Source organism: Pseudopipra pipra, chromosome 3 (assembly GCF_036250125.1).
Source record: "Pseudopipra pipra isolate bDixPip1 chromosome 3, bDixPip1.hap1, whole genome shotgun sequence".
Lineage (NCBI taxonomy): Eukaryota > Metazoa > Chordata > Aves > Passeriformes > Pipridae > Pseudopipra > Pseudopipra pipra.
The window spans coordinates 31,756,375-31,782,275 of NC_087551.1; the positions used below are offsets into that span (position 1 = coordinate 31,756,375).

Genomic DNA, 25,901 nt, shown 5'->3' on the forward strand with positions numbered 1-25,901 from the left:
TCCATGGTTCAATGATCCCCCACACTGTCTGTGTCCTTGCAGCTGGTCCTGACTGTGCAAGGGATGCACACAACACTTCCACATCTGATTCTGGCTACACAGCACCCTAGGATGCCCAGGAAATGCTGGTGCCCGCTCCCTTCAGCCCTTGCACCTCCACAGCCCCTCTCCCCTGTGGCAATGGAGACACACACACCCCAAAAGGAACGTTTTGGTCTTTTTATAGAAAACGGCAACTGTACAGACACATTTACACAGACAAGGGACAGGAAAGCCAAGGGAGAGGTGAGGCCCCCCCCCTGCAGCCTTGGTGGGAAGGGAATTGCTGCCTCTTCTTGCAGCCCACAGTGGGACCTCCTGTCATACAACCAGGAGGCTGAAAAACAATGGCAGAATCACAAAAAAAAAAAACAAACCACAAAAGGGAATAGAGGCAAGGAGAGTGGGAGAAGGTGGGGTGTGGAGACCTCCTCCTCCCTCAGCCTGGCCACGGTATTGGGTCTTTATGTGGGCAGGACACAGATGTCTATGCCCCTGGGATACCACTTCACAGAGGGATGTGCGTCTAGCAGAGAGCAGGGATAGTGAGGCTGGCTGGGGGTCTCCTCCCTATTCGCAAGTCTTACCAGCAGGAGAAGGGGTGTGGGATATTTGCAGGCCCCCTGGAAGAGAGGAGAGGAGAGCAAGTCTCTAGCTGCACTGGGGACAGGGGCAAGAGAAGGAATAACACTGGATACCAGCCTTCCATTCTGTCAGAGAGGAAGAGGCTGAAAATGGCTTCTGGCCTTGAGCTGGGGAAGTTATGCAGTGTGGGAGGCAGCTGGACCTCTGTGAGATCCTGGGGGTCTTACGACACACACAGCATGGGGAAGGAGAAGGCACGTAGGCCTGAAGGCGTCACACAGCCGAGCGTGGCAGGAGCCAGGCCAACCCTGCAGGAGTGGAACCATCCCTGGTGTAACGTCTGCTGTGGCAGTGTGATTTGGCAGGGACAGGCATGAGGTGTTATTTTCCCACAGTGCTGAGGTGTCCAGGGCCTCGGAGGAGGATGCGGAGCCATCTCTTGGTGTCCCTGCACCCTCTGTGTGCCTCTGCTAGATGAGAATTCGAAACAGAAAGGAGACTGCGGCTCCTAGGGCCAAGCCCAGCGACAGGAAAAAGGCCATGACAGCTCCAGCTGTCTCTGCTTCATGCACAAGCACTTTCCTAGGGGAGAAACAGGTGTCAGATCCATCCTCAGGATGCGTGCCCCATGCCCTGCTGTTCAGTGGAGATGGGAGGCTCCTCTGCAGTAGAGGAACACCAAAAGCAAATCCACCTTGGCTCCAAGAGCCTGTCTCCACACTGCAGACTCATACAGAAAAAGTGCATCAGGCAGGCAACCCCGAAGCTCCCAGCACCAGGGATAACCCTCTCCAACTCCTGCCACTGTGCACTGCATCCTGCCTGGCTGAGCCCCAGCTGGGCTCCTCATGCCACCTGTGCTGGGCAAGGCTGCTCACCCTGCTGTGGGTGCTGTGCCACACTTTGCTCCCCTCCAGATCCCTGCTGCATCCAGTCCCTTCCCCTGCATGGCAAGTGGGAAAAACGGAGAGCCCTAATAGCTTCCTCATCCCTAGAATACAGAGGCACAAGCCTGGGAGATGGGAAACTGGGGGTAGTGCCAATTCCCTTCTGTGCCTGTGGCCCCTTCTCCAGATGCCAGAGCTGGGCAGAGCTAGACTCCAGGAGTCATGCCGGACTGTCATCTGGGGGTGTAACCAACCCTTCCCTCATCCCCAGCGCCTACTCACTTGGGCCCGAAGCACATGCAGAGGCTGGCCAGGTAGCCATTGGAGATGGAGAAGATGATCATGAAGATGATGTACCAGGCGTCATGAGAGAACACCACAGGCAGGTAGTAACGGGGTTGCACATTGCACAGCATGAAAAGAGGGACAAAGATGACACGGAGGACCACCATCACTGGCAGGAGGCAGCTGTCCTTGCCGGGCTGGGAGAAAAACACAGGTAGCTGAGCAGCTGAGGAGTGGGCATTCCTCATGCCGTGGCATGCCGGCAGGAGCTATACAGAGGCTGTCCCTACTGTGCCAGGGCTGCAAAGGAGCCACTGAGATGGAAAAGTTGCTGAGAGACTTTCTCTGCTACAAGAAGTCTGAGCATCACCACCTGCTGTGGTAAGGAGGTCCTGCCTGGTCTGAAAGCCCTGTCCCAGACAACTTGGAGAGCAGCAGCACTAGGGCTAAAATACTGAGCTGGGTCTGTGGGTGACTGCTAAGCCCTTGCTGGCAATGGGCACGCAGGCAGGAGAGCCTTGTGCACGCTCATGCAGTGAACCACCGTGCAGGACAAGGCTGGCTGAGGTAAGTCCCTTCTGGCACCTTAGTGCCTGCAAACTGGGCTTTAACCAGCTCTTCAGCCTCCTACACCATCCCCCAGCCAAGCAGGGCAAGATCCAGCAATCTGGGAAAGGGATTATGCTGGGGATGTTTTGGAATGTGGTGGGAAACTCATGGACCAAGTTAGTCTCCTTGGATCCTACCAGAGTTCCTGGACAACTGAGACTGGGACAAATAAGGAGACACCATCCCGCTGTGTTGTCCCTGCAGCTGGGACCAAGGCAGCCCCTGACACGAGACAGGCTCACTGGTCGCAGGGCTCACTGGTCTGAGGTCAGGAGAGACCCTCTAGCTGCTTTGGAAGCTGCTGGGCTGGCGTGGCCACAGGACACTTCATGAGCACAGGAGGAAGCTGAGGTTAGGCCAGCTGCCATGCCTATGGGGCAAAATGGTGACAACAGCTGCCTCTCCTGTTTGAGGAGGAGAAAAGGAGCGAGCGGGGCCCCAACCAGGGAAATGAGGCCCGAACCACATGCAGTCAGACTTTCCACACACTTGTTTTGGAAACATCTCCTGCTGGATCATCCCACCACAGAGGCTGCGGCCTGGACACCAGGCAAGGCGGCTCATGGCCAAGGCCAAGGGCAGCCAGCAGTGATGGCCAGGGGAGAAGCAGCTCCAGGCTGCAGGGAAGTCAGGCCTGGGCAGACCCTATGGCACATGGTCCTGAAGACCTTCTCTAAACAAACAGCCTGAACAATACGGGGGAAACAGTGCTTGGAGAGTGGGTGAAGGGGCAGGAAAAGACCCAGACAGGACAGCCCCCTTCCTCACCCAGCCTGGGGAGATGAAAGCAAGGGGATGTGGCAGGGGACAGCTCTGTGACCCGTATGGCATGGCTCTGCCCTGCTCCCAGGACAAGGGTCTTTGAAGCAGCTGTGTCCTATGCTGAGGCCAGAGGTTTTATTTTGGGCTGCCCTGTCTTTCACCCTCTTCCCCGTCGCCGTCCTGTCTCGCTGTTTGCATAGCTGGAGTGAAGGTTTGTTTACAAAGAGGCTGAAATAGAGAAGGCAGCTTCATCCAAGCCATGCTGAAAGAGAGGTGGGAGGACAGAACAACACTGTGGTTGTCAGCTCTGACCCATAAATCTCTGCTTAGGACTTAAAGCGGGAGTCAGCTCTGCACCTCCTTCCTGCTCCAAGGCACAGGTGGCAGCCCCAGTGAGGGCCCTGGCTGAGGGACTTGGGGATGAAGACTGCCTGGGCATTTGCTCCCTGCCCCACACTTACCCACGTGAAGAGGGCAGTGAGACTCCGTCCCGTCCAGTCAAAGACATTAAAGAGAAGGAAGCAGGAGACAGGAATGAAGTAGAGACCTGCAGAAAGGGGAGAAGAGGGCAGTGATGAGCTCAGCATGCCCCAGCCCCTCATGCCAGTTGCACAGAGACTGTCTTTCAGGTCTAGGTTCTCCCAGTTTCCCACTAAAGTCTGCAATGCTCTCGCAGCTAGGCTGGTGTCCACATCCAAACCATCATGCACAGTGGTTTCCTCTTCCCCTCAGGCATACTGTATTGGGTTTGTGTGGCAAGGTTTTGGTAGCAGTGGAGCTACAAGGGCAACTTCTGTGAGAAGCTGCCAGAAACTTCCCCCATGTCTCACAGAGCCAATGCCAGCTGGCTCCAAAATGGACCCACTGCTGGCCAAGGCCAAGCCCATCAGTAACAGTAGTAGTGCCTGTGGGGTAACATACTTAAGAAGGGGAAAAAAACCTCAACATGTGCAATTGCAGCTTGAGAGAGAAGTGAGAATATGTGAGCGAAACAGCTCTGCAGACACCAAGGCCCGTGGAAAAGGAGGGGGAGAAGCCAGACATCAGAGCAGAAATTTCCGTGCAGCCCTTAGTGAAGACCACGGTGAGGCAGGCTGTCCCCCTGCAGTCCACGGAGGTCCATAGTGGAGCAGATATCCACCTACAGCCTGTGGAAGACCCCATGCTGAAGCAGATTTGCTGGCAGGACTTGTGGCCCTACAGGGGACCCACACTGGAGCGGCCTGTTCCTGAAGGACTGCACCCCATGGAAAGGACTCAAGCTGGAGCAGTTCATGAAGAACTGTGGCCCACGGGAAAGACTCACATTGGAGTTTATGAAGGACTGTCTCCCATGGGAGGGTCCCCACAGTGGAGCAGGGAAAGAGTGGGAGGTGTCCTTCCCCTGAGGAGGAAGCAGCAGCAGAAAAAATGTGTGGTGAACTGACCACAATCCTCATTCCCTGTTTCCCTGCACTGTTGCAGGGGCAAAAGGCAAAGAAATTGTGCATATAGTTAAGCCTGGGAAGAAGGGAGGGATGGGTAGAAGGCATTTTAAGATTTAGGTTTTATTTTTCATTATCCTGCTCTGATTTGATTGGTAATAAAATAAATTAATTTTCCCCAAGGTGAATCTGTTTTTCCTGTGACAGTAATCGGTGAGTGATCTCTCAGTGTCCTTATCTTGACCCAGGAGCCTTTCGTCATATTTTCTCTACCTGTCCAGCTGTGAAGGGGAGTGTTGGAGTGGCTTCGGTGGGCACCTGGCATCCAGCCAGGGTCACCCCACCACACATACCTGCTACTTCAAGCCCCACTTTCTTTTCTACCATTTAGCTTGTTTCCAGCTTTCTCCTATCTCACCCCATCCCTGGCACACTTACCCCATGTGTTTCCCTTTCCGAGGACAGTGGACACCTTAGCTGTGATGGCAGGAAAGACGCCGATGGTGACAGTGAAGACGAAGCAGACAGACAGAGCCATGACCCAGAGCTGGGCAGATAAAAGAAAGATGCTGGTACCAAACACAGGGCAAGGGACCAGTGCTGGGCTGGTCTCCTATCCCCATGCTCTCCTACACCTTTGCCCATTCTGAAAAGAAGGGCAGGGCAAGGCTTGCTGGCAACACACAGACCTTCTTAAAAATAGCAACAACGGAGGGCTTCTCATCAGGGTTGTGGATAGGGATGACCTTTGAGTTACTCTGCTCCATCCCATTCTCATCTGCAGGGAGAGACACAAATAGCGCTTAGCAGACTGAGATCTAATTCAGTCCTTCTGTCTCATTCTTTCTTTCAGCTCTTCCTCTTTTTCATTTCTCTTCCTCCTCTCAGCCCCTCACCTTTCTTAATCAGGTCTCTCTTGGTCTCCAGCTCTGCATTGTACACACGGTACTCTGTCTTGTCCTTCATGGAGTAGTATCGGAAGAAATCCTGGAGAGAGACAGCATGGAGGACTCATTCATGCATGTGGAAACAAGGCTGCCAGGGGCTGCCAGCCTCTACAGGAGGTAGAGGCTGGTAGGAGCCACGAGTGGGGTACTAGCGGGCCACAGTTCTTGTGCTGGGATGTGCAAAGGTCCCATGTCCCCACATCCTTCCCCACCAGGACAACAGTCTCACCATGCGAGGCAGAATGATGTAGGAGAAGATTGCCAGCACGATCGCCACACAGGCCGTGGTGAAGTAACCGATGAAGCTCTCGGGTTGCTGGGCACCAACTGAAGGCACAGGAAGAGAGGGATGGGAGAAAAAGGAAAAAGATGATGAGGGTTGAGAGGAGCCCTGAGAGGAGCCCTGCTGTCATCTCCCACAAAATCCTGCAGCATGACCTCAGCAAATCCTGTGACAGCAGTCCTCTGGGAAGGCCCCGTCACCTGCAGGGCAGGGATTACTCACTGGCAATACTGAAGATCATCGCCAAAGCAGCAAAGGTGCCCGCCAAGCCCTGCCCACTCATGATGGGGGCTGTGTAGCTGGCAGGCAGGAGCCCTGCCAGTCCAAAGAGGCTGCCCTGGAGAATAGCGCCAAAGGCTGTGAAGGGAAACGATAAGCAGAAATGAGAAACCAATGGCAAGGATGGACCACATCTCTGTGGGGAGCCAAGGCCCCTGCCCTGTGAGGCAAGGCAAGCCCCCCTTCTCCTTGGCTCTCCCACACTGAGGTTCATGCTTTCCTCCCAGAGGGATCAACCCTAGCCATGGGGCTGTGCCCCCTTCCTTCCCCCCTGCTCCACTCACAGTTGATGAAGACGATGCTGATCATGGTAAAGACAAAGAAGGGAAGAGGGTCCATGGGGACCTTCACCATGATTGCTGTGACTAAAAACACCAGCCCAATGGCCACCAGGCTGCCCGAGATGCGAATCTGCTGGGGAATCCTGCAAAAGAGGGTATCAGTCAGGAAAACCCACCCCTGCAAAAGCCTGTGAGGCTGAAACCGAGCTCTCCTGTAGGAATTGCAGCCAAACCTTACGACAGGAGATGGGTGTTTTGCCTTTGACCTGACTGATCAGGCTGCGGCTTGGCTCAGTGCTGGGGCAGGAGGACAGGCCAGGGCTGGGAAGCCCTATGGGGGCTGGCAGGGGCAAGGACAGGGCAAGGCTCACCGCTGGTGGATGAAGGAGTTGAGGCAGGTGAAGATGAGGAGGGGCACCATGGCGCAGAGAGTCATGAAGTTGTCAAACATGGACTCCAGGTAGGAGGGTTGGGAGGTCTGGTTCCTGACATGGCTCATCTCCTCCTGGTCCTTAAGGCGGCTGATGAAGTACTGCAAGGGAAGGAGCCTGGTGAGGCTGAGGTTCTGCGAGGCCTCCCCCTAGCACACGCAGACCACCCTTATCCTTCCTCTGGACCCACGCTCATCCCTTCTGCCGCCTCAGTGCCACTTGTCCCACCCAGGTCACACATGCTTGTATCCCCTGCATGCCAACACAGAAGCTCTACGCTGTGCCTTGTTGACACACCTATACCATGGTCCTTCAACATGACAGGGGACAATTAGTATCATGGACAACAGAGGGAAGCCCTCACCTCCCTGGCGGTCATAAAGAAATTCCATGGCAGCAGTGTTCCCAGGCCGAGGATGAAGAAGATCAGCCAGACAGCCTTGTACCTGTGGAGGGGACAGAGCAGTTTGGAGGGAAATGCTGGGCAGGGTAGTGGACAGGCATCGCTTCTGACTGTCTCTAGCCCCACAGCGGGAGTCATCAGGAGGAGGAGGGAGGATGATATTTATTCCCCTGCCCCACAGCTCCTGCTAGCCTGGGCTGCTGGAGGAGATGTAGCACTGCAGAGGGGCTGTGGGAGGCCCTTCCCAACATGGTACAAAGGCAGAGGGAGGCTGGATGCTCCTTAGCATGTGGCACCCAGATACACAGCAGACATCACCAGATGCGGGAGGGAGTCAGGCTCCCCAGGCATGTCCCGGCACAAGGGACTGTTTACAGGCTATTTGCTATGGAAAAGCTGAGAGAGAAGGGACAGCTTGGTAGCCCAGTGAGCATGAAGGAGTGGTCGTCCCCCCAGATGCTGGGTCTCCTTGTCCTCCCTCGCCTCCTAGTATCCTGGATGTGCCCCCACACCTTACATCAGAACCCGGCATTACCTATCTTGGGGCCCGTCCCTTGCTGTCATCTTGTGTGGCAAGAGTCAGCACAGGTCCCAGCAAGTCTTGTTGCTGCTCTCCGTCTGGAAAGCAAAGAGAAGATTTTATGGGAGAGTGAGGGACACGAGCCAGGTAGGGGCAGTACTGGTTTTAACCCCAATCCATCTTGCCAGCTAAGTGCTCCACAGTACTGGGAGCCAAACACCAACCTAGCAAATGATGAGAGCACAGCACAGGAGTTTTGGAAACCTGTGGCTCAGAGTCCTTCAGCCAAGGGGCTGTGATACATAGCCTTAGTCTGCTGGCTGGCACATCAAGCCTTCCCTCCAAAAGGAAACTGCTTTCCTGAGGTGCCCAGGCTGCTCATGCCGGCTGCTCACAGCAGGCTCTTAAAGGATTTGTGAGCCTGCAGCTCTGTGTCCCCAATCCTGGAGCTGTGAGTGAAACATGTGCGCAGTGGGCTGTGTCTGCCCCCCCTGCCCTGCCCTCCTCACCTCCCTCCAACGCCTAGGGCTTGGCAGCACAAAAGACACATTTAAATCAGCAGCCTCTCCGTCCAGAACCACGCAAATCCCCCATTTCCATTCAATTCCACTTCCCTGGGGCTCTCACAGCCCTTTCCTGGGTCACCTTGAAAAGCCAAGGGCGTTCCTGGCACTGCTGTCCCCTCCCTGGCACCCACCACTCCTTTTTCCCATCACCATCACCACCTGCCGAGCCCCTGCACTGCTCAGGCATCACTCTCCCGGCAAACAACCCCAGAGATGCAGTCTCCGGAGCCCAGAGAAGGGACCTTCCCTCCCTAGACCCGCCTTTCCCAGGGCAAAGCAGGATTAACCGCCCTGGAGAAGCCGCAGCCCTGCCTTGTTCTTTTCCAGTCCGGGCGGCGCCGCATGGGGTGCTCCAGCACTTCTCCCAGGGCTTCACCTGCAGTGGGGCTGCCGGTGCTGTGTCCCCGGCCCTCCCGGGACATGCCCGCCGGCCGCCTGCTCTGCCGCCGCCTGCAGCATCCCTGCCTGCGCCCTGCCAGCTGGGGCGGAGGAGGAGGCAGGCAGCCAGCAGCATGCTGGGATCTGTAGTTCGTGCCAGCCCCTGCATGCGCTGAAGGCAGCGCAGCCCGTCCCCTGGCACAGGTGCCCGTGTGGTACCGGACACAGATCGCCTCCTCCCGCGGTGCGGTCCTGCAGGCTGGGGAGCCTGAGCTATGATGGAGCCAAAACACAGCCGGCAGGATGTGGAGAGGCATTTGGGAAGCCCCTTGGCTGCTTGGGAAAGCCAGAGCAGGACGACAGTACGCCTGCACAGGATTGAGAGCCCTGCCAACCCGACAGGTGCCACCCTGTTGATGTCAGAGCCATCTGCAGCACCACTCCCCTCCCTTCTCATGCAGACAGCTTGGGAGCATGACAGCTCCTGCCTTGCCCTTGTGAGCCATCCGGGCTTCCAGAGAAAACATCCCAAAATCCCCTCGCGGCAGCCTGCCAGTGCCTCTGGGGAAGAGACACCCCAAGCCCTAGCCCGGGATTAGCAGAGGAATCTGCAAGCAAAACTGCCACCACATCGCACATGGAAACCCTACCAGGGCCACTGCTTGTCTCCAAGCAAACAGATCTCAACCCAAAAGAGGCAGGAGAACCCCAGCTCCCCCAGCTGGTTCCCAGCAAGCCCTCAACATGCTGCTCCTTGCCTGTACAAGCCCCTTGCCCCTCTTCCAGCCCCCACCATGTCACATCAGTGTCCCAGGAAACAGGGACAGGGACTGACCCCACAGACATACCTGGGGAGAGAGGACAGAGACAGCACAAGCCCCGTGTTCGGAGTATTTGAAGGCAGCGTGTTCCCCTGCTTCCACACTCCCCTGTTCTTAGAATGTCAGGTCCTGGCTCAAGTCACACGGGCTGGAGCCCTATGGGTCTAGTGGCATCCGTGGAAGAGGAGAAGAGGTATCAGGTACCACAGCTGGCACACAGCCCAAGTGTGTGGTACCACACACTGCCCAGGCGTCCAGGGAAGGGAGGAAGGGAAGAGTGCCATGGAGGAGATGGCAGGAGCTGGGGGCGTTGAGAAGGAAGGGGGCGGGGGGGACCGGAGTAGGACTCTGGAGGGTGCTGGGGCAGAGCATTCCTGCATGCTGCTTTCCCACCGCCTCCTGCTTCCGCCTGGAGAGTGCCCACATCCCCATGTCAGGAGCCCAGCCTCCTTGGCAGGCACTGCCCAGCCGCACTCTCCTGCCTGCTATGTTTGTTTTCTATCTCACTTTGCTAAGTGCCTCCTAATTTTTTCCACAAAGAGACAGTGCCTGCCAAAGGGTTCACGGGTCAGCAGTCATTACAGCAGGAAACACTTCCAGCCGCTGGCTGTTACAAACAACCCCAAAACAGAAAAGGTCACATGAACCAACACCAGCAACAGGTGGCAGCCCTGCTCCCACGGGGGGGGGGGAGCAGCCCTACCCTATGGGACATGGGAATAGAAGCCAACTCTCCAGCCGGCGCAGCACAGCTCTAACCACCTCCCAGAGGAGTCTGTTGGTGTTTAGCTGAGCCACCAGCTTGGTGGCTGCACATCCTAAGGGACAGGAAAAAGGAGGAGCGATGTGGGGCCTTGGCATAAGGACATCTCTTTTGATCCTGGGCACAGAGCAGTCTGTCTTATCCCCACAAAAGTGATGTGTAAGCGGAAGATCACAAGGAGTGGCTTTAACAAATCACAGGCTTGCACCTTTGAGCAGGTACAAAAAAGAGATGGCACAATTTTAATTGCCAATTCATGCCATGCAAAGGCCATGACAGATGCTAAGTGACACCTGTGGTATTGGGCCACACACAGTCCCACTGCCAGCCAAGCCCTGGGAGCTGACATCAGGGCCAGCTGTCACCAAAATTGCCTAACCTCTGTGGAAAAACCCGCACTGCAGGACAGCCACACCTGCAGGGAGGCATTTGTCAGCTTCAGACACTTCCCCATCTCTCCCTTTCCATGCAGTGCCTTTTCCCATGCTCCTGATGCCTTCACTGAAGGCAAGCACAGTGCATGCTTGGCTTCCCACTCCAGAGCAATTCCATGGTGCCATGTAGGCATGCTATGGGTTTATATCCAGAAACACCAGCTCTTTCAAGAAAAGCCCTTTACACAACACCAAGTGTAGCAGTGTCCTTGTTGTCCCTAGCCAAGAGGTTGCCAGCAGACTCAGTGGCAAGCACCTCATGTCCTCCTGACACCACTTGTATGGGGATCACTTTGCAGGCATAAGGTCAGTACTTCCTCCAAGTACATCCAAGATGGGACAGGGCCAGTTGCCTCACCAACCTACACCCCATCCCCTACATCTGCCTGTCCACTGGGCACACCGGAGTCCTCCTGGCAGGAAGAGTGATCTGGAGGCCCATCAAGGTTTACCTGAAGGGACAGAACAACCCTGCACAGGGATGTAAATCACATGAAGCTCTGATGCCCATTATGCTGCTGGAGGATGGGAAACACTCCAAGACTGCCCATTTCATGAGATTTCAAGTGCGTGCCTGAACTCTGACCACGCTGCCCACGGATCCTCCTACCTTGTGCCAGGGGTCCAGGGAACCAGCCTTCTGGGCAGCGTCCTGCCCGCCTCCACCTTCAGCCACCAGCTGTGAGGTACATGCTTGTATTTCACAAGAAGTATGAGTGTGTGCAGTTGTGCACCATTACCGCGGTGCTGAGATAAAGGCAAACCCTCCCAAAATAAGGGCAGGCAGGTACCGGGGGTCAAAGCAGAGGCCGATCTGGCTCAAAGGCTGGTCTCCATCAAAGGAAAAAGCAGATGCCAGGAAAAGGTAAAAGTGGCACACGCATATCCCTACTCCCCAACTGTTCCCCAGCCTCCAAGCTGCAAGGGACATGCTGTTCACATGCATTGCAGCCCATGGCGGGTTTCGCTTCTGTGAAATACGACTTCCCCCTTTAACTCGGGAGCTTCTGAGAGGGGGCAGCAGCTCCCCTTGGACGCAGGGCCTCAGCCAAGGCTCCCTCACCCTCGACATCAAAGGGTGGATGAACATTGGAGTGGCGGCTTTACAGACCTGGATTGTATCCACCCAACAGCACATTTTCCAAACAGAAATTCTAGCTCACTTAGTCACTCAGGCATGGCTCCACGCCTTCAGTCCTCCTTGTTGCTTTTCTCTAAACTTTCCCCAGCTCCCCTCAACTCTTCCAGAGATGCTGGTGCCAGGGCACACAGGGACTGTGCAGGGGTGAGACACCAATTTGAAGAGTGGCACAAGGCTTTCCTGCTTTCTTTCTGCTCTATCATTCACAAAGATGATTCGATTTGTGTTTTTACGCACACCAAGCCATCTGAAATAGCTCCAGGCCTTGCTGCGAGTGGCCAGCTGAGAGCACAGTCTTGTTTGTGGATTTGGGGCCTTTTCTCTCCCTCCCTCATCTATCACTTGATATTTATCTATACTGAATTTCATCTGCCTACTTCCTGGTGTTGTAATTGTTGTCAGTACTCTTTCCTAGCTGGCACTTGTCCCCATGAACCTGAGTAATCCAATCACCTCATCAAAGCCCTGACATCTCATTGCTCATTCCCTTTTTCAGGTCACGAGCGTGTTGAAAAAACATGGGACCAATGCAGAGATCTCCTTTTACTGCAAAAATTGACTGCTGACTCCTACACCGTCCTTCCTGTTTTCATACTAATTACAGAGCCATGTAAGGACCTCCTCTCTTGACCAGCAAGTTCCCTTAAAAACAGGGCTGAAAGCTGGCTGGCATTCTTTTTGGGAAGCAGCATGGGCACTATGAGCCCAGAGTCCCTATGAAGTGTTGCTCCAGTCTTGGGGGCCCTTTGGCAGGAGCTTCCCTTGCCCACAGACCCTGCCCTGCACAGACACTCAGGACACACAGCAGATCCAGCAGTCAGCTTTTCTCTGAAGTTCCCCTCTAGCCCTTCTTAGAAACAAACGTCACATCGTTCCCCCCTCCCAGTCCCTGGGGGCTGGAGCAGTTGTGAATGACCAGAGGCCACACGTGATGGACAGCTGCTTCACCCTCCCTTTCCTTCAGGGGAACATTGCTTGGCCCGAGCCACTTGTTGCTGTTTCCCTTTGCTTTCTAACTTTTCCTCTGCAGATGCTCTGAGAAGCCCCTCAAAAGAAGGTGGAAGAAACTGCTCAGGCTCTTGTGGAGCGAACAGAGAGGCAAAAGCTTCAACTGGCTTTTCTGCTATGGAGTCTCTTCCTCCAATCCCCCATCCCTCAAATGGCCTGCAGCAGGTTTCCTACTCTTGGAGTGCTTTGTGAGCAGTTTATATCAGTGAGCTGATAGCACTTCCTATTATTCTACTCCTTTCTGCCTCTCAGGAAACAGCCTTGCGGTGCCATCTGCTCCCCCAGCACTGCCCCATGCCTGCATCCTGAGGGGGCTTAGCAGGGGAGCAGGAAGGGGGTATTTCTGCCTTCTCCCTTGCCTTGCTGTTTACAGACAAACTCCTCTGCATTGCCAGAGCTTGGCCAATGAAAAACAAACCTCCCGCAAGGCACCCTGTGCCGCACCCTCACCCCACACAGTGAGGGTCCCTGGACAACATTTCTGACCTGCTTCACCTGGTTCTCTTCAGTTCTCCACAGGCAAAAGGAGAGGCAGTTCTAGACCCCCTCTGCCTTCAGGCTTGCAGCACTAGCAGCCACCACGCAAACACCTCACAGAGCAGAAGCTGCGGATACTGACCCCACTCCCAGCACCCGCTGTTATCTCGGCTGCCGGCTGGCAGGGGGGGAGCATTGAGCCCTGCGGTGTGTTTTGAACTGCACACACCAGCCGGCTGCAAAGTCCCTTATCTAGAGAGTTCAAGGAGCCCTGAGAGGCTCCCTGGGGGCCCTTGCCCCCAGCAGGTAAAGCGATCTGGCTGGGCAGCAAATTCCCTAGGGCCTGCTGAGACTCCAGTACTGTCCCGAAGGGCATCCCACCAGGGAAAGGGCAGTGGTGGGGCAGAGCCAGTCCTAAAACTACCCCAGGTGACGCAGCTGGGACTCTTCCAACCACTACTGAGCCCCATGAAGCCCTGGGTATCCACATCCCCAGCGGGGCTGCTGAGTGGGTTTCCAGCCTTGACATATCACTGGCGAAACACCATTGAGAGGTCCTTAGCAATGCTAGGCCCACAATGAACCCACACACCTCTCTCCTCACCACATGGCGAGTGCCCAAGCCCAGGCACAACTTCGTACTTGGCCAGGGAAAACCCCTCCAGGCACCCACACAATCTCCCTGGAGCAGAGATGGGTTCTCCTGCCCAGTGTCCCATCAAACGCTTGCAGGGGGACATTGTAATGTAACAGCAAGAAGCTTACCAGAAGGGCAGGGTGATCCCAACCCCTTGCTCCTGGTCACTTCAGGCCACAGGACTACAGGGATGATGCATCCTTGGGAGAGGCAGGAAAAGCCCTGCAAGCTGCCTGTTCCAAGGCCGGTGGTTTGGAGGTACAGGAGGAGATACAGTGCCTGGGGCAGGAAGCAGGGGGGCAGGAGCTAAGGGAGGGACATCATTTCTGAGCAGGCGTCAGAGGAGGAGAGATAAGTTGATCTCAGGAGACTGTTTGCAGAGACAGGATTCACAGGGGCTCTTCTGAGAAGCTGTTTTCCTTGATGGCACCCACTCAGGCCACTCTTCCCAGGGAAGAAGACTGTCCCCTCCAAGCCACAACCCTGAGCTGCTTCTTGGGAGGCATATTTTTCTAGGGCTAGGTTCAGACTCAGTTTGTTGGAAATTTAGAAAAACGAAAACCCTTTCTCCCAAGGGCAGAGGGAGGGATTTGCTCAGGCCAGTGCAGCTGCAAAACCTCCAAACCCAGACACGAACTACCTCCAGGACCTGGACAGTGCTTCCAGACAGGTTTCAGCACCTCCAGGAGCTGCAGGGAGATGGGGAGGGGCAGAGGGTGATGCACTACGGGCATGCACAGAAGCTCACACCAAGCTCTCAACACCTGGCCACGGCTTCCCGTGGGACCACCATGGACTTGGGGAGAGCCCAGGGATCCCTCACTCCAGACCTTCATGCTCTCCCGGCATCCTCTGCAGCAGGCAGAGCCTCACAGCCCATGTCCACAAGACTGGTCCAAGCCCCCCAGGGGTCCAGTGGCCAGTGGAGGTGCTGCCCAGGGGCCACAGGGAGGGCAGTGCTGCAGAAAGGGGTGCTCCCCTGGGATTGACCTGGGGGCTGCAGTGGGAAGGACAATGGCAGGAAGCTATGTTTCCGCTTCCAAATGGAGAAAACCTTACAGGACCCCTGTGGAGAACAACTGGACAGCTTTAATGTAAAAATCAGCTGGGAGCACAAGGAGCAGCCAGAGGCAGCCCCAAGCTGGGAGCGGGTCCTCCTTGCATGGAGGAACCTGGGGCTTGATGCAGTGGTGGCACAGGCCCACCAAATGCCAGGACAGCCATGCACAGAAGATAAAAGCAATCCCAATCACGCCACAGCAGAAGGCGCAGTTCTGGCTCCTGCCTGCCTGCCTGCAGCCTGCCTCTCCAACAGGCAGGTGACACTCCTTATTTTCACCCAGTCAGGTGGGAAGAGGGATGCTCTCTGATGGGCTGGGGCAGAGTTCAGGTAAGACCCCCAGGGGCATGGCTATCTGATGCACCTCTTTTGCTTTAGTACTTTCCCCCAGTCAATTCAGGCTTGCTCAAGAGGAATCCCCGCCTATATCTGTACAGATGGTATCTCAGTCAGCCACACCTTGGGCAGCAGCTAAAGCACGCAGGACCATGTCCCCATTTCCCCCTCATGTCTGCAGCTGAGAGGAGTGAAGGTGAGACACCTAAAGAGAAAGCACACAACAAAACAGCATGAGAGCAAAACAGCTCATAGCCAGACAAGTCTGAAGATAAGGACTCCGTGAATGCATGTGAAAAAACCCCAGCAGATAGAGTCCCATGGCCAGGGAATGAAAGAGGAGTAATATATGTTTCTTCATACCCTGCCTTCTCCTGGGCTTGGGAGGGAAGGGCTTTATCTATCAGCAACACATGACTACCCCAAGGTCACTGCTTGGGGAGCAGTACTGGAGGGGGAGAGCAGGACTGCAGGAGGACACCTGCCACTGGTGGCCACTAGGGTGCTGGGATGTAGAGTGAAGATGATTCCTCCATCACTGCTTTGTATTCTCGGCCCCAGGACTGACCTCAGAGCTGGCAGACCCAGGAAGGAGTCACGCCAGGAACGACATAAGGGAGCTGAGCATGAAGAAACCTGCAGTTGAGGGTCTGAAGGAGAAGGATGGGGACAGCTTACATTCCAGCCAGGAGGTCCTCAAAACAGTCCTGCAGTGAAAGGCAAGACAGGAGGGGCTGTGAAATTATTGGCAAGTTCAAAAGTCCCTGTAAATTCTTCCCCAAACTATGCATGGAGGCCCTCCATGCAGAGCCCTTGACAGAGGAGGCTTAGAGGGCTCAGCTTAACCACTCTCCACCCCCAAATGCCACTCTTTTCCTCAGGAGAGTCTGAGCCCAGGACTCACTCACTCATCCCCAAACAGTGATGCTTTCTGGAAGGGCAGGAAAAGCTGGCTGCCAACCAGCAGTAAGAGTACCTGCTTGTAGCATCCCCCTGCCTGCTGCCACCCAGCCACCTCCTGCATCTCACAGCATCTTCACCTCCCAGGAGAGAGGCCATCCTTCCAGCTCCAGCTCCTTCCTATATGGAGCCAGATGCAAAGGCACGGAGCTGCCAGCTGCCAGCACCCTCGGCAGACAAGAGCTACCCAAACCCAGTGGGAGCTGCTGAACTGCTGACCCCTGAGGGGGTGAGAGAGCATCCCCAGGGCTGGATGGAGCGAGCCTTGTCCCTGCACCCAGACAACCCAGCAGAGAAAGTTTACAGCAGGCTGCCAGCCCTGCTGGGAGACTGGCTCAAGGGCAGAGGTCATTTTACCCCCCCCAGCTGTTTTTCAGAGACTGGTCCAGGCTGCACAGCTGCTTCCAATTTAGTGGACGACAGAAGAGTGAAAACAGAGCCAGAACAACACAATCTTCCCCTGGTGTCACCACCTCCCCAGCTCCCACAATTTGGAGGGGCAATTCCTCCCAGCTGAGCAGCAGCCCCTGGGCAGAAGGTGGGACAGGCACACTGGGACCAACCACCACCAGCCTGCGGCAAGTCAAGGTTGTCTCCATCCTCTGCACATCAGCTGTGCCTGGTGGCCAGGACAGAAATACATGGGCTATTTTGGGTCTCCGGAAACCAAAGTGGCCTTTTGCCTGTAGGCCAGCTCAGAACAGGGGCCCTGGCTGACCACTGCTTTTGCCATGAAATGTCTGCAGCCCTACTGAGAAAGGGGATGGTGAGCACAGAAGCAGGTTTTGGGACCCATCACCATCCGATGTGGTCTCTCTGCCAGCCGCCTGTCCTGCCAAGATCCTGCTCACTGCCTGGACAGCCACAGCATCTCGCAAACTCCAAACAGACTTCAGCTGCTAAATGCAGCTATTTCACAATGGATACAATGGCTCTGCTCCAGGAAACAGGAGTGTCTGTCACCCCCACACCTCAAAAACCCTCTTTATCCCAGCCAGGGGGCACCCCACAATCCCCAGAAACAAATGGAGGCAGAAGGGATGGATGCCCTATCTGGGTTTGCTTGTGCCACATGCCCAATTCCAGTCACTTCCAAAGCTACAGCCATCTCCTAACAGTGGGATAAAGCTGTCCCTAGAAGTCCCAGGAGTCGGAGGGACTTGAGGAGCCACACACACTTGTACGTTTCCCAGCTGATTTTAAATTGGGCTAAGGGGAAGATGCTGCCTGCTGAGAGCTGGGTTTGCCATATCCCTGCTCTATGCAGACACAGAAGAGCTGTGTGGGCAGCACACTGTCTGTGGTCCAAGGAATGGAAAGCCAAGGAGGCAGCATGCCGTCAGTGGCACAGATCAAGCAAAGGACTTGGAGTAAACACCCAGGGCGTAAGCACCATCTCTGGCACCCTCTTCCCTCCTCCCTGAATAACTCAGCTTTCCCAAACAGCCTGGCAGAACTAAAGTCTCACATGTGGAGTCAAAGCAAGACTCGAGGCGGACACTTCCTTTGGAGCAAATAAGTCAGAACCTAAACCTCCCACCCTTGGCATTGGCCTTGGCTAAACCGTGGCAAACAGGAAAGTCTTTATGTGAGTAGGATCAGGCAGAGAGAGCAAACAGGAGGTGGGGAGCTCACCGCTGTGTCTGCCCAAATCCCGTCAAAACAGAGTCTCCCACACAACCAACAATTATGGGCTCAACCACAAGTCAGGAAAGAGCAAGTCACATCCCCCCCAAATCCCAGCCTGTGCTGCTACATCTGCGCAACCAGCGACCACCCAGTGTGCCCCAGCTATGATATCCCAGCCTGCCTGGGACTGTGACCCTCCTCAGGGATGCCTCAGGGAAGCACAGAGAACTCTGAATGAGAGCCACCGAGTGCTCTGCTCATGTGGAAATAGCGCTTTGCAGCCACTGACATTGGCTAGCAGACTCCACCAGCCTCCCAGCCTCTCCCCAGGGTAGTGAGGGGAGCAGAGGAGATGAGGGCAGCTCTAGATGCCCTGCTGGGAGACTTAAGGTTACCGTACCCCTGTTGAGATGGGCTGGCCATCCAGCAAGATGTCCTGTCAGGGCTTACCTGTGTGTCTTACCACACTGGGATGCTGATGCACTCCCACAGTGATGCTGGGCAACAGGGAGCCCAGAGGCTGAGCCCTGCTGAAGCAATCTCTTCTGACACATTGCATCCCCCTAACAGCCACAAGGAAGAAAGGGAGGGACAGCTGGTAGCAGAAAATCTGCGTTTGTATTGATGGCCAGGCTATTTACTGATGTTGGGTTTTGTCTCAGGTTGAAGGCTCCACTTTTGAAGCAAGCCCAGCTGCAGAAGCCAGGCAGGGGGAGTGTGGTGCTCTTCAGCCGCTCTCTCACCACCCTCCCCGCAAGGCATGGATTCTGCCTTGCATCACCTGAGCACCCCACACCCGCTGCCTCCAGGAATGCACTGGCAGATCAATGTCCTGATGTGGTTCACCACGCAGACACACCAGCCTTGTGTTGCCATGAGTAGTGGGTGTGAAGACGGGAAGGAGAAGCTGAAGGATAGGGTGGATCACTTCATAATAGCTTCATTGTGCTGCCGTTGGTCTGCCTCCTCCTGTGGTTAATGGATAACGTTCCCACTCTCTTCAGACCGCCACGGAGACCCACCCAACCCTGCCATCCTGAGCCACAGCCCGACACCTACAAACTCTGATGGGCTGAAAGCACCACATGTCCTGTGTGCATCCTGCAGCAGTGGGCTCCCTGTAGGGCAGAGATCCAGTCCATCAGGGAGCTGAGGGTACAGCACTGAGGGAGGATAAAAAATGGAATTGCCTCCAGTTTGGTCCTGCGACCAGGCAAAGACAAGGCCTACTGCAGGCAGAGCAGGCAAGGCAGATAAGGCTGGCATCTCCTTCAACCCTGAGCCTTGGCCAGGACTCAGAAGTGAGACATGCCACCAGTCCCTCCTACCTCCCTGAACTGTTCTCCAGGGGTTATCCCCAAGCCTAGAACAGGAGAGCTCCTCTCATGAGGGTTTCCCAAGACCATGAGCAAACCTGTAGCAAAACTCCAAAGCCCTCACTGTCTTGAGACAGGTGAGCTAGGCCTCAGCTGCAGGTATAAATTGTCTCCCTGTCCCTGCATGGTATCAGTGGGTGGCTGTGCTAGGCATGATGAACCAGGCAGGAGTGAGAACCATGTTGGGAGCTGCAGCTTGGGCAGCAGCGGGAGAAGCCAAGCAGGGTGGCCCAGGCAGGATGCCTCTCCTCCCAGCAGCCTTGCAAGAGACTGGTGCCATTTCAGTGTCAGTCTGGGGGTGCAGGTACACATTCAGGTTGATGGCTCGCCCTCATCACAGCAAGGCTGATGACACAGCCCTGCTGCCGTGACTGAGCCTCAGTATGTGGCAGGAGCAGGCTGCTCACTGGGCAGGAGGCTGATTGCGCGTCCCTCTGGTCCTGCCGCTCCACTCCACCCAGCCACATCCCTCCCTGCTCTTCACCTCCAGCCCCTGCCTGCCTCCTCCCTCTGCAGCTTCCTGGTCTGCTCACTCCATGAATTTCCAGCTGGAAATTTCACAGTGAGGTGCCTTCCTATCAGACAAGTCCTAAATGAACTGAACTAAAGCAAATCTCACTGGCAGTCATGTGGTGGGAAGAAGGCAAGAAGGCTCTGCGGAAATCTGCCTGATTTCCTGTTGACTTCTTCTGCATGAGCCAGCAGGCAGGCAAAAGGTCTCTGCTCCCCTTTGGCCTCAAGGAAAGCCAGTCTCCTGGAGATGAAGCCTCACCATGCTTACCCACGTCTTAACCAAGAGACTGAAAAAGAACCTTGAGCACTGCACCCAGAATGCCAGGCTCACCAATTTGTGTCACAGTCGGCGCATGACAGCTACATATACCCAGAGATCTGAGCCTCCCTTTTCTTGGGGATCAGTGAGACCCGGGAAAGCCTGCTCCAAGCCAGAGCAGGACCAAAAGGTTAAAACAGTGATGTTCTTCACACCACCACCATCACCAATGAAGTTATAAAGGACTATTGGTTTTATTCCTACACAACAGCTTCCCTTGTCTCATGGGAGCAACAACCCTTCAACATATTCCTCATGCAGCATCACAGCTCCGCTCCCATATGGGGACCCCAGAGCCCATCTACAGCCTCCAAACCACGTCTGCAGAATCTAGAGTGGAACATGGGGTGCAGTACTGTGCTGCAGCCTCAGCTGGGGCACTGTAGTCCCTCCAGACCACACATCCTGATGTAACCAAACCCACCCAGGGCCTGCCCCTCTGCACACTTCTTTCCCCATCCCATATCTTGCATACTGCTAACCTAAGAAACAATTAGTCTGTATCACACTGCTTAATCAAATCCTAATAGCTGTGTGGCTGGTAAAAGTCTGACTCCTGCCCACCTGCAAATGTGTGTCGCTCACTCTGCACAGTGCTTTGTGCCTCAGCTTGCTGGCAGCTGAGTACGAGTTAGCAGGGAGATGTGACTCCAAGAGCTGGCAGTCCTGCAGCCCCAACAGTGCAGTGCTGGGCTGGCAGATGCCTCAGGACATAGGTTGGTGCTGGGGAGGCTCAGGAAGGTGCAGGCAAGTAAGCAAGGTTTACACCATGGAGTCAGTATGGAGCTGGCAAGGACCACAGGCAAATAGCACTCTGCTGATGAGAGCAAGGGTTGCAACTTCTTTAACACTTGCCAAAGGTCTGGATGTTACATTGAACAAAACCAACTAAGATCTGCCTGTGTTCCAGAGAAAGCACCAGAAGCTGTTTGCTGGCTTCCTAAAGCTGGTGCCTTCCCATCTGGACAGGGCACGCAGGTGGTCCTGGGCTTCCTCTGTCCCAGTGAGCTGGTCCCCAAGCCCTGTCTCTGCAAGGGGAGCTGGGAATTAAGCCAGGCAGAGTGAGGGAGGTGTAGCACGGGAGTGGGTGAACGGGTGCCTTGTCCTCCGCACCCTGGCTTACCCCCAGACCACAGCAAGGAATGAGACAGGTCATGCCAGGGCAAGAACAAAGCCCATGGCTCATCTTCAAAGAGGAAGAGGCTCAATAATACCTCCCAGCCCGAGATAATGAGAGGAGGGATGCCATGCTGGAGAATTGATGGCAGTAGTTAATTAAACAGCTTGGTGAGGAATGGAGAAAAGGAACTGCAGGATGGAGGTGCCATACTGCCCTATGTGCTGGTACTACATTTGCTGATTCAAGCTGAAGTGAATTTCTTCAGCCTCTTCACTCCGGGTACGTGGCATAGTGTAGGCTCCCACCTCTTGTCTGCACTAGCTGCAGAAGGAACAGCCACGCAGCAAACCATCCTCTGAGGCCAAAGCTACAGCCCTCAGTGCTGAACAGAAAGTGCCTTTGCTCTGTGGAGACCTTTTTGGTGAGCCAAGAGCAAGCCTATCTGTCTTTTCCAGCAAAAGGCAATGGCTGGAGCAGGAGTGCTTTGGAGGGCACACTGGACTGACACTATCAATGACCCATGAGCTGCACTCAGACAACCAGTGTACCCAAGAGAAAATCATCCCTGCATAGTCACATCCTGAGATAGCTTTGTAGTGAAGGTAGGCTTGAAGGAGCCTGAGGCTGCCCAGCCGGGGCTGGCGAAAGGAAACAATGCCACCAAGCTGGGATGAGGTGCAGAAGGGGAGTGGGATTTCCCGTGTCGGCATTCATAGAAGTCCCTCAATTGTGTCTGCTCACAACAGGCAACTGAGGGGCCGGTTGGCTGCTTCCTGCTTTGGAGCAGCCGGGAAGCACATCCAGCTGTGGCCAACAGCTGCACAAATTCCTCCTGCAGCCCCTAGCCTTGGGGATCAAGGATACAGTCTAACTTGTCTGCCATCCCACAGCTCTAGGGCTTGGCCGCTGTTGCCTTCCCACACAGCCCACAGTTCCACAGCCCATTCCCAAGAGGCAGATGGGAATGCAGTGAGTATAGGCACGGATGGCATTAGTTTGCCAGTATTAGCACCTAGCACGGGTGTGAGGCTCAGATTTAACTATGGGGTGGGGAGGGCAGCACAAAAGGGCTCTACAGGAGTTTTTGGCACTCGTGCCTGGACCAGGCTTTCCATCAGCGTTGATGGTTTGCTCAGAAATGGAAAGAAACTCATTCACTGAAATCTTCCATAGCATCCCAGAGCTAACGGGAGCATTTTCTTGAGCAGGACCTGGAGCAACCCCGGGCCAGCAGTTTTTCTGCCAGACAAGGAGGCTCTGCCCCGCTTCTCGCACCAATAGCACATGGTACCCTGCCCCCGCACCTGCCAGCGGGTCCTCACAATATCCGCCGACTGCGGCATGCTGGCAGACACCGTCGTGCACATGGGCGAGAGCTCGGCAGGGATGTGCATTTCTGCAGCCGGAGGACCGCCGCACACACCCCTTGGAAAAGTCCAGCATCCCAGGTATCAAAGCATCACTGCACTTCTCATCCCCAGAGCCCCATGCTGGACGCTTCACTTCACATCCCCAAAACCACATGCTCTCCCTGCAGCAGTAACTATGAAAGGGGATTTGGAGTTGCCGTTCAAGGTAGCAAGGAAGAAAATCCTCCGTCCCAAAAAGCAGCATCTAAGCATCATACCCGCACACCCCCACTCCGAGCCGCGACTTGCGCGCCGCCTCTCCCCACGCTCTGGAGCCGGGTCCTGAGACTGGAACACCCGCCCGCTCCCTCCGAGGCGTCCCGGCGAGGAACCCACGCACCCGGCAGCTTCGAAAATCCGCGAGGAGCCTCGGAGGGAGTCGGGATGGCCAAAAGCTCGGCGACTTTGAGCCAATACCTTGAACGCGGGCGCCTACCGCTGCCCCCCGCTGCCTGCCGGCTCCGGCGCCTTCTGTCCCCGGTGCGGATGGAAAACCACCGCCTCCCTCCCGCTCTGTAAACTCCTCCTCCGCTTTTTTGCCGCCTTCAGTGCCACGCGGTCCCCGCGTGGGAGAGGCGGCGGATTTTCCGACTCCCGCCCCCTCCCCGTTCCCCCTCGCCCCTGGGAGAGAAAGGGTAAGAGGAACCGCGACCCCTGCACGGGCAGCCGTGCGCGCCTCAGGCTGGACCCACCTGCGCCGCGCTCTCTGCACCGCCCCGCGTTCTGCTGCCGTCCCTTCTCCCGGCCTTGCCCGCCCCTGGCTCCCCCCCTTTCCGCGCCTACCGTGTCTCCACGCCCCGCAGCTGGCGGGAAACCCCCCGGCAGCTACCGAACCCTCCCCCCCCTTAACTCCGGAGCTGCACCCAGGGACGGATTTGCGCTAATATCTAGGCATTAGTAAATATTAAAGCTCTAAAGGAGCTATGCATTAAATCATGGCTCTAACTGGAGTGTGAACTGGCCCTATTTGCCAGGTCCCTCGCTTGTCCCCCATGCTGCGTTCTAATCCAGACAAAACCCCTCTGCTGGCAATCACCACTTAAGGGTGTAGTATGTATACATATATATATGTATACGTATATGTGTATGGATGTGTGTATATATACACACATATGCATACACACACGTATATAAATATATATGTGTACTCACACCTATACACACATACGTACATGTGTGTATATACATATGTATATATGTAAAACTGTCTTGAGTTAGCGATCTAGTGGGTGACATCCTTGCCCATGGCAGGCGGATTGGAACTAGATGATCTTTAAGGTCCCTTCCAACCCAAACCATTCTGTGATTCTGTGAGTAGGATTACAGACAGCCCTTTGCGATGTGTACTCAGGGCGGCACTACCAGGATGCCAGGCAATGTGTAGAGCCCTCTGATATTTAGCAATTCCCCTATATTCAGAGGATATAAATACCATGTGTATGCAATATCCAAAGGGCAGGCACAAATTCTAAGATATGCTTTTTCAAGCTGCCGTCTCCAGGCTCCTATCAGTCTGGAATAGATATCTACTCTCCGCTTTGATAAAAGCCTGTTGTTCGGACGTGCAGGAGTCCTTTGTCCAGGGTACTTTGTCCCCCAGCAAAGGGAAGTGCACGGAGTGCACCTGAATTCAAGTTCATATCTGTGCAGTTAAAACAGCCACAGAAACATTTTTTTATAAAGCTGGATGTTTAAAGGTTCCTCCACCAGGAACACAGGGCCCTCCTGGCTCTCTCCATTCACCTCTGCTGTGCGGCCACAGGCAGCAACACCAGGAAGTCCCTGCAGCAGCTTTGACCATGAAAACACTTGTTCCATTAATAAACAATCTCGGAAAATTCTCTGCAGATGGTGATCAGTTTGGGTTAGAAATTAAAACCAGAAGTTAAAACACTCCCGAAAGCTCTGACAGATTCCCATCCTCACGATCTTTCAGCGTAATGATCTCTAACACACGTCTCCCTGCAGAATCCAAGCACCAAGCTTGTATTTTAAGACAGACCTACAAAACATTGCCATGTAAGCAAAAAGTCCTTAAAGTCCAAGAAAAAGGCAATGGGAACAGGGCTGAGACAGCTACCAATGCTTTCTGAGCTGCAACCATGACACTGCAGAGTGTCACCGTCAGGAAGAGACCTCTTCACTGATCTGCTTGGTAACAGACTGCAGCTGGATCTCTCCCACTGTGCTTCTGGTAGATATTTGTCGTGGGCTTCTGGAATCAGCAGGGTGCATTAAAAACATGAAGTGAGCACCAGAAATGTTGTCAGACAGTAAGACAGGAGGCTCTTTTCTTAAATGTAAGATTCATATCAGATAAAATTAAATTTAAAAGCTCTCATCTCCAATTAAAGCTCCTTCTGAGTCCCCCAGGCAATGATGGATGCAAGCCCTGGGCCTGCCTTTCCTCAGCCCATTTTTCCTAAGCCATTCTGATCTGGAAGGTCTTCTAGTTAAGCTGCAACAGAGACAAAACCTCTCCTCTGTCCACTCGCCTCACCTTGTCTCTACTCTCCCACCTCCTATCTCCTCTCTCCTCTGCAAAAACCAAATAGAAAAGCAAGGTTGCCTGCTTCAGCATGTCTCACATCACCTCTTCTCTAGCTTTGACATGTATCACACTGTCACCCACAGAGGCCCTCAAGCCCCCTTGGCAGTCCCTGGGACATGGATGCCATGGCACCTTGGGCCCCATGTTTCTCCTCGGGATGTCCACACTTGCTGCTTAGCAGCATGAGCTAAAATTTGAGCATCTCTATAATTTTATTTTTCTACATAAGCTCCAACTTTAGGACAGGCTAAAAGCTGTGAGAACAAATTACCCCAGGAACTTGAGCACAGGGTCCAGAGTGGTGGTGCCCAGTCAAAGTGCCACTGTGCTTTCAGAAGCCAGGACAAGGCTCTCTGCATCATTATAGCCTTAGATCCTATCCTTGGGAGGAGAAACACCACAAAATTTACCTTTGAGTAGATATTCCAGGAAGTCTCCACTTCAGGACAGGGTGGGTGTAGCCACTGCCTCACCCCAGGCTTTCAGCAGCAGGGTGCATAGCACTTACCATCACCAAAGTACGGGATTAAATGTTCTCTAATTCACAGCTCTGGTCCTGTCTGCACAGCCCAGCCGCTCCCCCAAGCACTGGAATCAACATCCCTCAATAGAGATGTCTCTCACTGGAGACAGGGGGTTTGAAATCCATTAGCACTGAACAGAGTCTC

General features: G+C 54.8%; 1 protein-coding gene across 11 annotated transcripts in view; it reads right to left on the minus strand.

Moving 5' to 3' along the window:
* Positions 1-204: 204 nt before the first annotated feature.
* The window catches only part of SLC29A1 (solute carrier family 29 member 1 (Augustine blood group)), a 34,153-nt gene continuing 8,456 nt past the window's right edge, over positions 205-25,901 (minus strand). For 5 of the 11 annotated variants that reach the window (XM_064651074.1, XM_064651081.1, XM_064651073.1 and 2 more), the window contains 12 exons: positions 7,751-7,833; positions 7,177-7,258; positions 6,753-6,913; positions 6,385-6,524; positions 6,044-6,178; positions 5,768-5,865; positions 5,488-5,578; positions 5,281-5,369; positions 5,030-5,138; positions 3,629-3,714; positions 1,794-1,993; positions 205-1,206 (listed from right to left, as the gene is read on the minus strand). In XM_064651074.1, coding sequence (XP_064507144.1) covers positions 1,095-1,206; positions 1,794-1,993; positions 3,629-3,714; positions 5,030-5,138; positions 5,281-5,369; positions 5,488-5,578; positions 5,768-5,865; positions 6,044-6,178; positions 6,385-6,524; positions 6,753-6,913; positions 7,177-7,258; positions 7,751-7,779 — 1,332 coding nt within the window. In that variant the 5' untranslated portion in view covers positions 7,780-7,833 and the 3' untranslated portion in view covers positions 205-1,094. Of the gene's footprint in view, positions 1,207-1,793; positions 1,994-3,628; positions 3,715-5,029; positions 5,139-5,280; positions 5,370-5,487; positions 5,579-5,767; positions 5,866-6,043; positions 6,179-6,384; positions 6,525-6,752; positions 6,914-7,176; positions 7,259-7,750; positions 7,834-8,613; positions 8,795-9,527; positions 9,685-14,088; positions 14,333-23,099; positions 23,158-23,374; positions 23,440-25,901 lie in introns of those variants that run through there. The other 6 variants (XM_064651080.1, XM_064651084.1, XM_064651078.1 and 3 more) reach the window with 6 other exon arrangements.